Source organism: Bombina bombina, chromosome 7 (assembly GCF_027579735.1).
Source record: "Bombina bombina isolate aBomBom1 chromosome 7, aBomBom1.pri, whole genome shotgun sequence".
Lineage (NCBI taxonomy): Eukaryota > Metazoa > Chordata > Amphibia > Anura > Bombinatoridae > Bombina > Bombina bombina.
Genome location: NC_069505.1, coordinates 491,275,061 through 491,289,408, shown reverse-complemented (window position 1 = coordinate 491,289,408; position 14,348 = coordinate 491,275,061). Strand labels below are relative to the sequence as shown.

General features: G+C 36.6%; 2 protein-coding genes across 4 annotated transcripts in view; one reads left to right on the top strand and one right to left on the bottom strand.

Moving 5' to 3' along the window:
* LOC128666831 (calpain-1 catalytic subunit) overlaps positions 1-6,371 on the top strand; it is a 211,203-nt gene extending 204,832 nt beyond the window's left edge. Inside the window, exon 20 of the mRNA XM_053721632.1 lies at positions 6,186-6,371. Coding sequence (XP_053577607.1) covers positions 6,186-6,212 — 27 coding nt within the window. The 3' untranslated portion in view covers positions 6,213-6,371. The remainder of the gene's footprint in view (positions 1-6,185) is intronic.
* Positions 6,372-8,846: 2,475 nt separating this feature from the next.
* BICRA (BRD4 interacting chromatin remodeling complex associated protein) overlaps positions 8,847-14,348 on the bottom strand; it is a 148,626-nt gene continuing 143,124 nt past the window's right edge. For all 3 annotated transcript variants that reach the window (XM_053721629.1, XM_053721631.1, XM_053721630.1), the window contains one exon: positions 8,847-10,571. In XM_053721629.1, the coding sequence (XP_053577604.1) occupies positions 9,370-10,571 (1,202 nt within the window). In that variant the 3' untranslated portion in view covers positions 8,847-9,369. The remainder of the gene's footprint in view (positions 10,572-14,348) is intronic.

Sequence of the window (14,348 nt, the reverse complement as noted above, 5' to 3'; positions counted from 1 at the left end):
AGGTGTTGTATTCCTAACAGTAATGAATAAATGTGTGGACTCTCCCTGTCATTGGAAAGAAAACATCAGCTAAGCCTTTTTATTTTTAACTAATTGTTTTTCAATATCCAAACTCTGCCCATCACCTGCTTATTTGAAGGAGCCAATCTGGGCTTTAGACTGCAGACAACAAAGCTAGTCGTTATGTTAGTAGAATATACATTGTTTTGCAATTAAATCCATTAAAGCCAGTCAGAGAATCTATGAAGCAGGGTTAACCTTAAGACGTTAGCAGGGTGCATTTTAAAATTAGAAAATCCTCAAAATTACACGAAACCACTACAAATGAAATAAAAGTATATTGTAAGGTGTTTTTTTTAACTACACATAAAATTTATAGAAAAGTTATAAGGTGTTCACTATACTTTTTAAGTAGTGGCCATGTTTTATCTTCATCTGTAGAAAACATAAAGGGGGGTAGTTATCAAGCCGTCAGCCTCAAATACGCTGGAATTCCGCAGCGTATTTGTGGCGAGGCTGATTCGCCTTAGTTATCAAGCCCTAGATACCGGCAAAAGTAGAATTTTGTGACGTAAGCTTCGATCCGCCAGACTCAGTCCGACACAGATCGATTCTTACGTCACTCCAGATGTTCCGCACACAAGTGCGGCACTATCTGACTACTTTTGCTAGTTATCAAAAAACTAGCAGGTACGCTCGGCACTTTTCCGGCCCAGCGTGCCTGGTTTTCAAACCGCCGCCCTGGAGGCGGCGGATCCCATAGGAATCAATGGGAGTCTGACCATAGCGAAGGTTCATGTTCACTGCTGCCAGATATCCCATTGATTCCTATGGGAGCTGTCTACACCTAACACCCTAACATGCACCCCGAGTCTAAACACCCCTAATCTGCCCCCCCTACACCGCCGCAACTAAATAAAGTTATTACCCCTCTAAACCGCCGCTCCCGGAGCCCACCGCCACTCTAATAAACTGATTAACCCCTAAACCGTGGCTCCCGGAGCCCACCGCAAGCTATAATAAATATGTTAACCCCTAAACCGCCGCTCCCGGTCCCCGCCGCAACTATAATTTATGTATTAACCCATAAACCGCCGCCACCTACATGATACCTATTAACCCCTATCATGCCCCCCCTATACCGTCGCCACCTATAAAAGTTATTAACCCCTATACTGCCGATCCCGGACCTCGCCGCAACTAAATAGTTTAACCCCTAAACCACCGCTCCCGGACCCAGCCGCAACCTATATTAAACTTATTAACCCCTAATCTGCCCCCCTACACCATCGCCACCTATAATACATTTTTTAACCCCTATCCTGCCCCCCCTACACCGCCGCCACTGTAATAAAATGATTAACCCCTAAACCTAAGTCTAACCCTAACACCCCCCTAACTTAAATATTAATTAAATAAATCTAAATAATATTTCTCTTATTAAATAAATTAATCCTATTTAAAACTAAATACTTACCTTTAAAATAAACCCTAATATAGCTACAATATAAATAATAATTATATTGTAGCTATCTTAGGATTTATATTTATTTTACAGGTAACTTTCAATTTATTTTAACTAGGTACAATAGCTATTAAATAGTTATTAACTATTTAATAGCTACCTAGCTAAAATAAAGAGAAATTTACCTGTAAAATAAATCCTAACCTAAGTTAAAATTACACCTAACACTACACTATACTTTAATAAATTATTCCTATTTAAAACTAAATACTTACCTGTAAAATAAACCCTAAGATAGCTACAATATAATTAATAATTATATTGTAGCTATTTTAGGATTTATATTTATTTTACAGGTAACTTTGTATTTATTTTAGCTAGTTAGAATAGTTATTAAATAGTTATTAACTATTTAATAACTACCTAGCTAAAAGAAATACAAAATTACCTGTAAAATAAATCCTAACCTAAGTTACAATTAAACCTAACACTACACTATCATTAAATTAAATAAATTACCTACAAATAACTACAATGAAATACAATTAAATAAATTAACTAAAGTACAAAAAATAAAAAAAATAAGTTACAAACCTTTAAAAAATATTACAACAATTTTAAGCTACTTACACCTAATCTAAGCCCCCTAATAAAATAACAAAGCCCCCCAAAATAAAAAATTCCCTACCCTATTCTAAATTAAAAAGTTCAAAGCTCTTTTACCTTACCAGCATGCCCCAAAGAATTCTGCTCTTTTGCCTGTAAAAGAAAAATACAACCCCCCAACATTAAAACCCACCACCCACATACCCCTAATCTAACCCAAAACCCCCTTAAAAAAACCTAACACTACCCCCCTGAAGATCATCCTACCTTGAGTCGTCTTCAGCCAGCCGACCATCGATGGAAAACGAAGAGGAGATCCGGTGCGGCAGAAGTCATCATCCAAGGGGCGCTGAAGAAATATTCCATCCGATGAAGTCATCATCCAGGCGGCGCTGAAGAAGTCTCCCATCCGAGCTAAGTCATCTTCCAAGCGGCGTCTTCAATCTTAATCCATCCGGAGCAGAGCCATCTTCAGACGACCCGACGCGGAGCCATCCTCTTCTTCCCGACGACTACCGACAAATGGATATTCCTTTAAGGGACGTCATCCAAGATGGCGTCCCTTCAATTCCGATTGGCTGATAGGATTCTATCAGCCAATCGGAATTAAGGTAGGAAAAATCTGATTGGCTGATTGAATCAGCCAATCAGATTGAAGTTCAATCCGATTGGCTGATCCAATCAGCCAATCTGATTGAGCTTGCATTCTATTGGCTGTTCCGATCGGGAAGAAGAGGATGACTCCGCGTCGGCTCGTCTGAAGATGGCTCCGCTCCGGATGGATGAAGATTGAAGACGCCACTTGGAAGATGACATCGCCCGGATGGAAGACTTCTTCAGCGCCACCTGGATGATGACTTCATCGGATGGAAGATTTCTTCAGCGCCCCTTGGATGATGACTTCTGCCGCTCCGGATCTCCTCTTCAGTTCCATCGATGGTCGGCTGGATGAAGACGACTCAAGGTAGGATGATCTTCAGGGGAGTAGTGTTAGGTTTTTTTTAAGGGGGGTTTGGGTTAGATTAGGGGTATGTGGGTGGTGGGTTTTAATGTTGGGGGGGTTGTATTTTTCTTTTACAGGCAAAAGAGCAGAATTCTTTGGGGCATGCCCCGCAAAAGGCCCTTTTAAGGGCTGGTAAGGTAAAAGAGCTTTGAACTTTTTAATTTAGAATAGGGTAGGGAATTTTTTTTATTTTGGGGGGCTTTGTTATTTTATTAGGGGGCTTAGATTAGGTGTAAGTAGCTTAAAATTGTTGTAATATTTTTTATATGTTTGTAACTTAGCTTTTTTTATTTTTTGTAACTTAGCTTTTTTTATTTTTTGTACTTTAGTTAGTTTATTTAATTGTATTTAATTGAAGTTATTTGTAGATAATTAATTTAATTTATTTAATGATAGTGTAGTGTTAGGTTTAATTGTAACTTAGGTTAGGATTTATTTTACAGGTAATTTTGTATTTCTTTTAGCTAGGTAGTTATTAAATAGTTAATAACTATTTAATAACTATTCTAACTAGCTAAAATAAATACAAAGTTACCTGTAAAATAAATACAAATCCTAAAATAGTTACAATGTAAATATTAATTATATTGTAGCTATCTTAGGGTTTATTTTACAGGTAAGTATTTAGTTTTAAATAGGAATAATTTATTTAAGTATAGTGTAGTGTTAGGTGTAATTGTAACTTAGGTTAGTTTTTATTTTACAGGTTAATTTCTCTTTATTTTAGCTAGGTAGCTATTAAATAGTTAATAACTATTTAATAGCTATTGTACCTAGTTAAAATAAATTGAAATTTGCCTGTAAAATAAAAATAAATCCTAAGATAGCTACAATATAATTATTATTTATATTGTAGCTATATTAGGGTTTATTTTAAAGGTAAGTATTTAGTTTTAAATAGGATTCATTTATTTAATAAGAGAAATATTATTTAGATTTATTTAATTAATATTTAAGTTAGGGGGGTGTTAGGGTTAGACTTAGGTTTAGGGGTTGATAATTTTATTACAGTGGCGGCGGTGTAGTGGGGGGCAGGATAGGGGTTAATAAATTTATTATAGGTGGCGACGGTGTAGGGGGGGCAGTTTAGGGGTTAATATGTTTAATATAGGTTGCGGCGGGGTCGGATGAGTGATAACTCTCACAGTCCGCTGCTCATCGCCCCGTACTTGGTGCGCGGCTTTTTGACAGCTTTTTTGATAACTTAGGCGATGGTAGGCGAGCTTAGGCGGGCGTATTGAACCGGCGAAGGCAGGTAAAGTAGACGGCTTGATAACTACCCCTCAAAATCTTATCTACTAACCTCACGTGAATGTCCGTCCAGTTACACTGGATTACTTTTGCGCAAGTTACACCTAATTGTTTTCTTAAAGTGATAGTAAATCCTAGTGTTTGTGAAACGCTAGGATTTACCAGTGGAACAAATGAAGGGGACTTTTAGTCATGAAGTATAAAATACTTCATGCTGTAAGTTCCTCTATTTGTTTGACGCGTTTGCCACACTGAGCGCCTCAGGCCACACACGGCAAAACGCTATTTTACCGAGAGGTAATGTTTCCAACTCTTAGACTATAGCCGTGCAGGCTATACGGCTTGGTGCCAGCTGGCCCACACAACTATTTGCTAAGAGGTGGAAATATCTCACACAGCAAAATAGCGTTCTGCCGTGGGCTGCCTTAGGCGTTCAGTGCGGCAAATGCTTCAAACAAATAGAGGAACTTTTATACTTCATGATACTTTATTTGTTCCAATGGTAAATCCTAGCGTTTCACAAACGCTAGGATTTACCATTACTTTAAGACTCAGATTTTCATTCAGTGTTTATTAAATAAATAAAAAGTAATACTGGGTAGAACTTTTACATTTGGTAATATCTAGTAGACAGTAGGATTGAATTCCTTCATGCATTTACACTTTAAACATAAATAGTGTATTTAACAGCTCTTGAGAAGGATGTAAAGAATCAATATTAGGCTCTACTACTAGTGAAAGGGACAGTAAAGTTAAACTTTCCATTATGAAATTGGCTTTGCTATCTTGGTAGAGTAAGCCTCAGGAGCACCAATGCACTACTGGGAGCTAGCTGAACGCATCTAGTGAAAAAATAATGAGACGTTATCTACCAATCACCAGCTAGCTCCCAAGTAGTACATTGCTGCTCGGTGCACTTTCTGCAATTCTGCATTCTTTTGTACAAATAAATTGCTGAATATGGCCGCAGGTAGTGGCGTTCGTCAAATCCAGATTTTTGTGTGTTGTACTAATAAACAAATATATATCCAGCTCTGAAAATAGCAAAATGTTGCTACCCACGGCCATTTTCGGCATTAATTTATACAAACAAATATAGAATTGGTTAAAGTGTACGTCTAGTCATGAGCATACCTACCTATTTGACAATAGAGGTAAACTAGAAAGCAGTTTAAATATCATGGTCTATTTCAATCATGAGTTTAAATTTCATGTTACTGTCTCTTTTACAGCAGAAAATGATTAAAGGGACACTAAACCCAAAAAAATTATTTCATGATGTAGATAGAGCATGCAATTTTAAGCAACTTTCTAATTTACTCCTATTATCAAATTTTCTTCGTTCTCTTGCTATCTTTATTTAAAAAGCTGGAATATGATGCATAGGAGCCAGCCCATTTTTGGTTGAGAACCTGGGTTATGCTTGTTTATTGAAGGGTAAATGAAAGCATCAAATAAGCTAGGGCTATCCATGGTGCTGAACGAAAAATGGGCTGACTGCTAAGAATTACACTCCTGCTTTTAAAATAAAGATAGTAAGAGAACCGAAAAAAAAAATGATAATAGGAGTAAATTAGAAAGTTGCTTAAAATTTCATGATCTATCTGAATCATGAAATAAAAATTTGGGTTCAGTGTCCCTTTAACTATATTTATAGAGTTCCATAAAGTTATTGATATAGCCTGATATAAAAACAACCCCTAATATTACAAAATCCCTTGATACTATTAAATTGCTTTTTAATGTGTTCCAAGTATTAAATTTGTTTATATTACCCTCCTCCAATGAGATGTAACACCGTTAAACTGATTGATGTGCATCATCTTAAGTTGATAAACCATCTATTCTGTTTCCTCACAGTGGCTACAGCTGACGAGTTTTCAGTGACTAATAAAGTTACACAACCAGCCGAATAACTGATCAGAAGACCAGAATACCAATTTTCTGTCATATTTATATTATAAAATTTTTAATGTGACCCTGTCTATTTTTTTTTTATCATCCTATTTCTACAATAAGACCAATAATAAAAACTTTTAAACTGTTCCTATCTTTGTGCTCATATTATTCCCAACTTCTTAGAAAACATCGTCAATATATAGTTTCCAGGGGGGGAGAAAAAAAAATCATATACACTTTTTAAAAAGAGAAGCAAATTTAATTTACACAGAAGTACTAAATGTACATCATTCTTTTAAAAAAATCATTATACATTATAAATACAATACAAAGAATTTATAGTACTATGTTCAGGCTGCAATGTTTGGGTATGAGGAGGGCGGATGAGAGTGATGTATGTAGAAGGTTGTTTAATTCTTGGTTGAATAAAAAAAAAAAAAATCAAAATGGCACAGATTTTTACTGGATGTAGGGAGGTTATTGTATTCATGGGTTTTACTCACACAAGATATTGACTCAACAAATCTTTTTATACAATCAAGATTTCAGGATGTTCTACCTGTTTTTTGTATTATACATGGGATTATCTAGAACAGACCGATGTGTAGCACTATTTGAGAAGAAGTGTTATGTCTAGTAACTTAATCTGTGCTAAACAAAAATAGATATCCTTAAAGGGTGTACAAAAGCAAAATACTTAGAAACCAGTTTGATCTACTTTTTTGAAGTTGTGGAGGTGGAGCCTATATAAATTATATTTAAAAAATAAATGTAGGATCTAGATGTGAGATCTTTGGAGCATAGACAATGGATCTTCTTTCTCCTGCCTTAAACTTTGTTAAAGGGACATTATACACTCATTTTTTCTTTGCATAAATGTTTTGTAGATGATTTATAAAGCCCATAAAGTTTTTTTTAAAATAAATGTATAGTTTTGCTTATTTTTAAATAACATTGCTCTGATTTTCAGACTCCTAACCAAGCCCCAAAGTTTTATGTGAATACCGTCAGCTACCTTCTCCAGCTTGCTCCCGTTTGTGTAAAGGGTCTTTTCATATGCAAAAGAAGGGGGAGGGGAGTGTCTTATTTTCCACTTGCAGTGGGCTTTCCAGCTACCTTTTCAACAGAGCCAAACTGACAGCTTCTAAGTCAGTTTTAAAACCATTTTATACTGGATTTTTATATCAGTATATGTGCATCTTATTCTTTATAGTAGTGTCTATTACATGCAGTTATATGAAAATGAGTGTATACTGTCCCTTTAATGGTGGCCCATAAAGGAATTTTGCTCTGTATCTTGAGAGTCATAAACCTAAAACAGAAAGGGGAGATAACTCCCTTGGGTAAAACACAACTATAAATACCTGAAGCCATATCAGATTAAGGTGCAGGCTTTGTTCTGATGTGAATGCAAAGTTAGATGCACCAGTAGTTTTGTGAACAGAAAATAAAGAGAGGTACAGTTTCAGATAACAATAAATAGCTAAATGCTACTATAATCCAAGCGTACATTCTAAATTGTTTACTCAAAGATGAAACACAGAACCGTTCATTTGGGAATATGAATACAATTTACACTGGGAGTTACTTATGGTTAATAGTAGAAACAATATTGTCTTTGAGACAATAGATTGTGTCCGTCACTAACCTAAAAACTGTCCCTGTGCATCTGGGGGGGAAAATAACAAAAAAAAACAAGATGGGTGTAAAAAGATGGGTGTAAAAATAGGACCATTTAGAAAAAAAAATGTAATAGGTGATGTAAAGAACCTTTTTTTAAACTTTAATTTTACAACTAACACCTGATACAAACCTTTGGTTTATGATCTCTATATATATATATATATATATATATATATATATATATATATATATATATATATATATATAAAAATTATGAAAATAAAAAATTAGCATTTTACAACCCAATAAAATAAAAAAAAAAATATTTATCAATGAGACTTACTTTCATCTAGAGCTGTAATTGATCTAATAAGCTATTGTGTTAATCTCACAGCAATTTCTGGTGGATAAGTGACAGCTATAAGTGAACTAACAATGGCAAAATCTCTTATCAGGTGCTAAGGAGCGAGGAGTAGAATTGTGAGTGGGAGTAATCAGTCAAAGAATTTTCCTCCCCACATGTAACGGAAATGTAGTTTGGGATAAATAGTGTTACATTCGTATCTGTGCAAAATGGTCTCTCCTAATAGACAATCGTCACACCCACTTTTTCCCCGTAAATCTCTGGCTAATCTAAAAGTTAAATGTTTGGAACAAATTATATAAAAAAATAATGTGATACACCCTCTCTGCTCCATACTTGCATTTATCTACCCTTTGGGATGACAGATGACAATGATCTCCCTCTATAGACTTTTTTCTGAACTTCTACTGACAGTACAAATCCCTCCCATCTTTAAATACTTCAAAATAAATTGGTATATCCCAAAACAATGTGTGTGAATCCCACATATATTTACTGTTTATCTCTGTTTGTGCACTGTGCATCCAGCCTTTAATCCTCCCAAACAGGAAGAAAAAAATAAAATATAATAGATATACAACATAGAACATAAAAAATTCCCCTGACTTGATGTTTTTGAATAACTTAAAGAAACAATCATAATAATATTTTAATACGTTTTTTTATCATCACCAGTCCCAATCTCTTGATAACCTCCTGTCTTCTCGTTATGGTCTCTACTTATTTATTTTTGAAAGTTTTGAGATGAAAAAAAAGAGGGGGAGGGAGATAAAGTAAGACTTGGGGGGGGGGGGGAGAAGTATAAAGGAGGTTTTGAAGGCAACAGATCACCGGTGGGATATGTCCACATACACTGTCTACTAGGACAGTGGTAATTTCTTTTCCACGTGCCTGTGAATTTCAATCAATAAAGGGTGTTCTTCCAATCAAGGATGGAACACAATCTTCCAATAGATTCACTCGCTGACGGATGCAAATAAACATAAAAAAAATTGAGGCTTACTCCGAAAATGCGAGTCTCATACTATATTCCAATGTGGAAATGTCTTGCATCACATCTTTCTCACCCATTATTTTAAATTTCCCAGGGTGGTTTTCCTAAGTTAATATATGCATTTTTCCCACGGCTCACAAGATAAGTTTTAGTTTGTCCCCGCGTTATCTATTTAACGTCCTTGCCCCTAGGCCTCCATTGTGGTTGGGGGTGAGGTATGAGTCTGTGCGGTGGACAGGGGAAGAGAAGGGTGAAGATGAGGAGGAGTGGTGATAAGAAGGTGGGGCAGAGGAGCGGAGAAGCGTGTTGGGTGCTCCTCCAGTTTGGGGCTGTTGTAAGTTTAAGATGCTATCGATTGCACTTTGAAGATGCTCATTCAATGTGTCATCCTGAGGGCTATCACTGGAAAAGCTGGCATTGTCTACATCAAACTGTTCTGACTTGAGCCTCTTCTGGGGTGGAAATGGCACTTCCCAGTTCAGCTCTGTATCAGTATCTGGAGGTTCTGTCTTTATTACCCGTCGGTAATAACTTTGCTCCTCTTCTTTGACATCCCTCCTCAACCCAAGTGGGGCCTCTTCGCTCTTGATGGTCTTAGGCTCTCCTCTACTGAAGAACATCAACTTTGGACTCTCCTCATTTCTCCCTTTTTCAGTCACTGTCCCACCCTGTGTCTTGTGGGACGTGATAACACTTCTTGATGAATCTTCCTGCTTTATTGGTTGTGTTGAGATCGGTAACTGAACTATATTATCTGTTTTGGGCCTTGCATCAGCTGGCTTCCCTGCCACAAATGCGTCCACATTTTCCCGATAAGTCTTGCGTAGTGGAAGACGGCAGTAGGTGGCCAAGGGCTTCTTCTCAGCAGGAGAAGAATGGTCCAGAGAACCATTCATCTGCCCAGCCGGAGTGGGGACAGGGGCTGGCGTTGGCTGGGAAGCTGTCTTTATTACAGTGCACACAGGAGCTGTTGGGGGAGCTGGAGGTGGGAGAGGTTGAGGAGGATTCTGATGTATAGGATCAAGGGCTGTATTGTGGATAACTTTGCTAAGCCCGGCCTCTTGTTTGATTTTGAGCTTTAATCCTATCCGACTTCTGGCTTCATATGTCTTTATTGGTGGTTTGCTGCGGGAGGGAAGAGCATCATCATCAGTATCCAAAGATGGGGAAGATTTGGCCCAGGTGACAGAAGGAGAACCACCACTGTTCTTTATCACAAGCTTGGTGGGATGAATTGGGGTGGAAGTTTGCACAGCAGGAGACTTTAGAATCTCTGTGGTTGGAGCTGGGCATGGGGACGAGGAAACAGTGGCCACTGAAGGAACAAACGTCTGTGACCTCGAGGAAGAGGACGACACATATTCATCTGTGGATAAAACAAGGTAATAGTTTAAAATTAGGAAATAATATTGAGACTAAAATGCTGGTAAACTACATATGTTGTGCATTACTCTATAGCAGGGGTGCCCAAACCTTGTGTTGGGGGATCTACTTTTCAAATGACCAGCTTAACGAGATCTACCCACTAAAAATGGGCCAGCTCCTAAGCTTACATTCCTGCTTTTTCAAATAAAGATACCAAGAGAAAGAACAAACATTGATAATAGGATAATAGGAGTTTAAATTTTCATGTTCTATATCTGAATCATGAAAAAAAAATGTGCGTTTCATATCCCTTTAAGGTTGCATGATTTAGCAACACATGGATGTGAAAAAGCATAAAGATATAACAGATTAATCCTGATGACAAAAGTAGCACTGACTTGAATTTGGGTTAACAGGATCAACCCCTTGTGCCATGTTACAAAACACTGCACTCAAATTACTGCCACTGACCCCCTTTACTTTGCGCCACGGGCTAGACCTGATATGACCCAGTGAGGCTTACACAAATAATTTTCTATAGCGCGCCATGCAGACCATTTCTTACCGGGTTAACACATTTATTTGCCAGACGTCAATTAGACTTGTTCCTTTAGCATAGCACAGCAGCCTCCCCCTTTACTTTTTCTATCTATTGACACTTACCCTCCTATCTATACTATACCGCCATATCCATTGGGAGAGTACGCACTCAACCATGCTTTTGATAGGCCAATTGTGTTGTCGTTTAAAAATCATCTACATTGATTGGTTGAAATTGACGTCCCTCTAGAACTATACTATACTAATGCCCCAGTGTTCAGATCTCGTAACTTGAACCACATCGTTTTATTAACACATTGGCCGCTATCTACCAGCAGCACCTTCGGGATCTACTGGTAAATCCCGATCTACCTATTGGGCACTTTAGAAAAACAAAGGATGGCGCAAATACTGCTGGAATGGGTAAGAGATGGATTCAATCAACTCATAAGACTCAAACTCAAATAAAATAATCGCAACAGATAAAAATCTTACAAAGAACTTGATATTAAACACTACTTCAAATACTATTCAGGAATAAGCCGTTTGCGTTATTCACAATATATATTGACAAGTTAATACAAAACTTTCTAATCTTAGAAACAAGCGAGTATAGTCTGATACTTCTAAAATTGGGTACAGATTTATACTCTATTGAAGTTGAAATAAAACAGAAAAAAAGTATGTGGATATATCAAATATACTCAAATGATAAATATAATTACTACGACCAAATTCTCTAGGATTCTTGTAGAATATATATAATGGTTTCAAATAGAACCGTCTAAACTAAAAAAGGGGATAAGTAGGTTGCAGGGTACTTGCAAATTGAGTACAGGATTATATTCTATTTATAAAGCTCCAATTGATATACACAAAAGGCTCAGAACTAGGGTCTCCACAAAGGACTCAGTAAATAGACAATTTGTATAAAAAGATACATTTATTCTAACAGAAAAGGTCTAGTGGAATGTCTCCTAATAGGTTTAATCATGTTACACTTAACAATTGAAAATCTTATACAATCAATAATAACAACATTTGTTAAATCATACACCAGTGTATCCATTCATACTCTCATCCTTCTAAGTGAAATGTTATAGTAGACAGATACAATTTTAAAAAACAAACACTAAAAAAACTTCAAGGTACTCAAAAATTCAAAAGGGCTATAATATCACCTAAGCACTGTTCTATTAGTAAATCCTTTACTCTTTTCAAGGGATATTATTTCTCCAAGTGTTGTGATCATACAGATGCAGGGACACAATATAATAAAGTCTGTTGCGGATCTGATGAGAGAATTCTCTGGATTTAAGCTGATATTATGCCGATTATATCACTTGAGACTTAGTCCTTTAACCAGTACTGGTAACGGCTATGAGATGTAACAGTTTCTGTTAAACGGGTGTAGATATTAGTGTTTGTATATTACCACACTTCCCTCATACCTCCCGTGACCATATCAAAGCACTTCTGTGTAGGTCACTGCCGTCAGGAGCTGCGCCGTTAGAAGTGCTCCTTGAAGTAATATTTCAGATTTAAAACAAGCCATATTCTGGCATTTGAATCTGAAATATTACTTCAAGGAGCACTCCTAAAGAAGAATTGTGGGATGTTAAAAGTTAAACGGTGAGAGCTCACAGAAATAACTTTTCTTCTGGTATATTCCAAACAATCAGAAGCGGTGAGGAGGATCCAGACGTGACGCAGGGTGTACCCAGGAAAGATTGGTTACCCGCGGTCACGTGTTCCATCCAGGAAACACGGAGAAAGATACAATATAGCGAGTGTGGTTGCTGCACACTGGTAATTTACCACCCCGAGAGGTACGCAACTGAGAAAGAACCGGAGATTGAACACATCTTCTAACGGCGCAGCTCCTGACGGCAGTGACCTACACAGAAGTGCTTTGATATGGTCACGGGAGGTATGAGGGAAGTGTGGTAATATACAAACACTAATATCTACACCCGTTTAACAGAAACTGTTACATCTCATAGCCGTTACCAGTACTGGTTAAAGGACTAAGTCTCAAGTGATATAATCAGCATAATATCAGCTTAAATCGAGAGAACTCTCTCATAAGATCCGCAACGGACTTTATTTATATTGTGTCCCTTTGAGTCCCAGCATCTGTATGGTCATAACACTTAGTAAATCCTTTACTCTTTTCAAGGGACATTATTTCTCTAATAGAACGGTGATATTATAGCCCTTTTGCATTTTTGAGTACCTTGAAGTTTTTTTAGTGTTTGTTTTTAAAAATTGATTGTATCGGTCTACTATAACATTTCACTTATAAGGATGAGAGTATGAATGGATACACCGGTGTATGATTTAACAAATATTATTATTGATTGTATAAGATTTTCAATGTTTAAGTGTAAGATTATCGAACCTATTAGGAGACATTCCACTAGACCTTTTCTGTTAGAATAAATGTATCTTTTTATACAAATTGTCTATTTACTGAGTCCTTTGTGGAGACCCTAGTTCTGAGCCTTTTGTGTATATCAATTGGAGCTTTATAAATAGAATATCATCCTGTATTCAATTTGCAAGTACCCTGCAACCTACTTATCCCCTTTTTTAGTTTAGACGGTTCTATTTGAAACCGTTATATATATTCTACACAAATCCTAGAGAATTTGATCGTAGTAATTATATTTATCATTTGAGTATATTTGATATATCCACACACTTTTTTGTGCTATCTGTTGTATTTCAACTTCCATAGAGTATAAATCTGTAATCAATTTTATAAGTATCAGACTATACTCACTTGTTTCTAAGATTAGAAAGTTTTGTATTAACTTGTCAATACATATTTTGAGTAATGCAAATGGCTTATTCCTGAATAATAGTGTTAATAAAGTTCTTTTGAGGATTTTTATCTGTTGCAATTATTTTATGTGAGTTTATTTGAGTCTTATGAGTTGATTGAATCCCCATTCCAGCAGTATTTGCGCCATCCTTTGTTTTTGTTTTTTAAGTATCTGTTTTTTACAAATTAACTTTGGGATCATTTGTATTTTTGAAGGAGGCAGAGTCTGGGTCACATTATAGAATAGTAATACCCCAACCCAACCTTTTGAATGTACCTATTGAGCACCCCTGCTCTATAGAAAAACAAAATTTATGCTTACCTGATAAATTTCTTTCTTTTGCGATGTACCGAGTCCACAGATTCATCCTTACTTGTGGGATATTATCCTTCCTAACAGGAAGTGGCAAA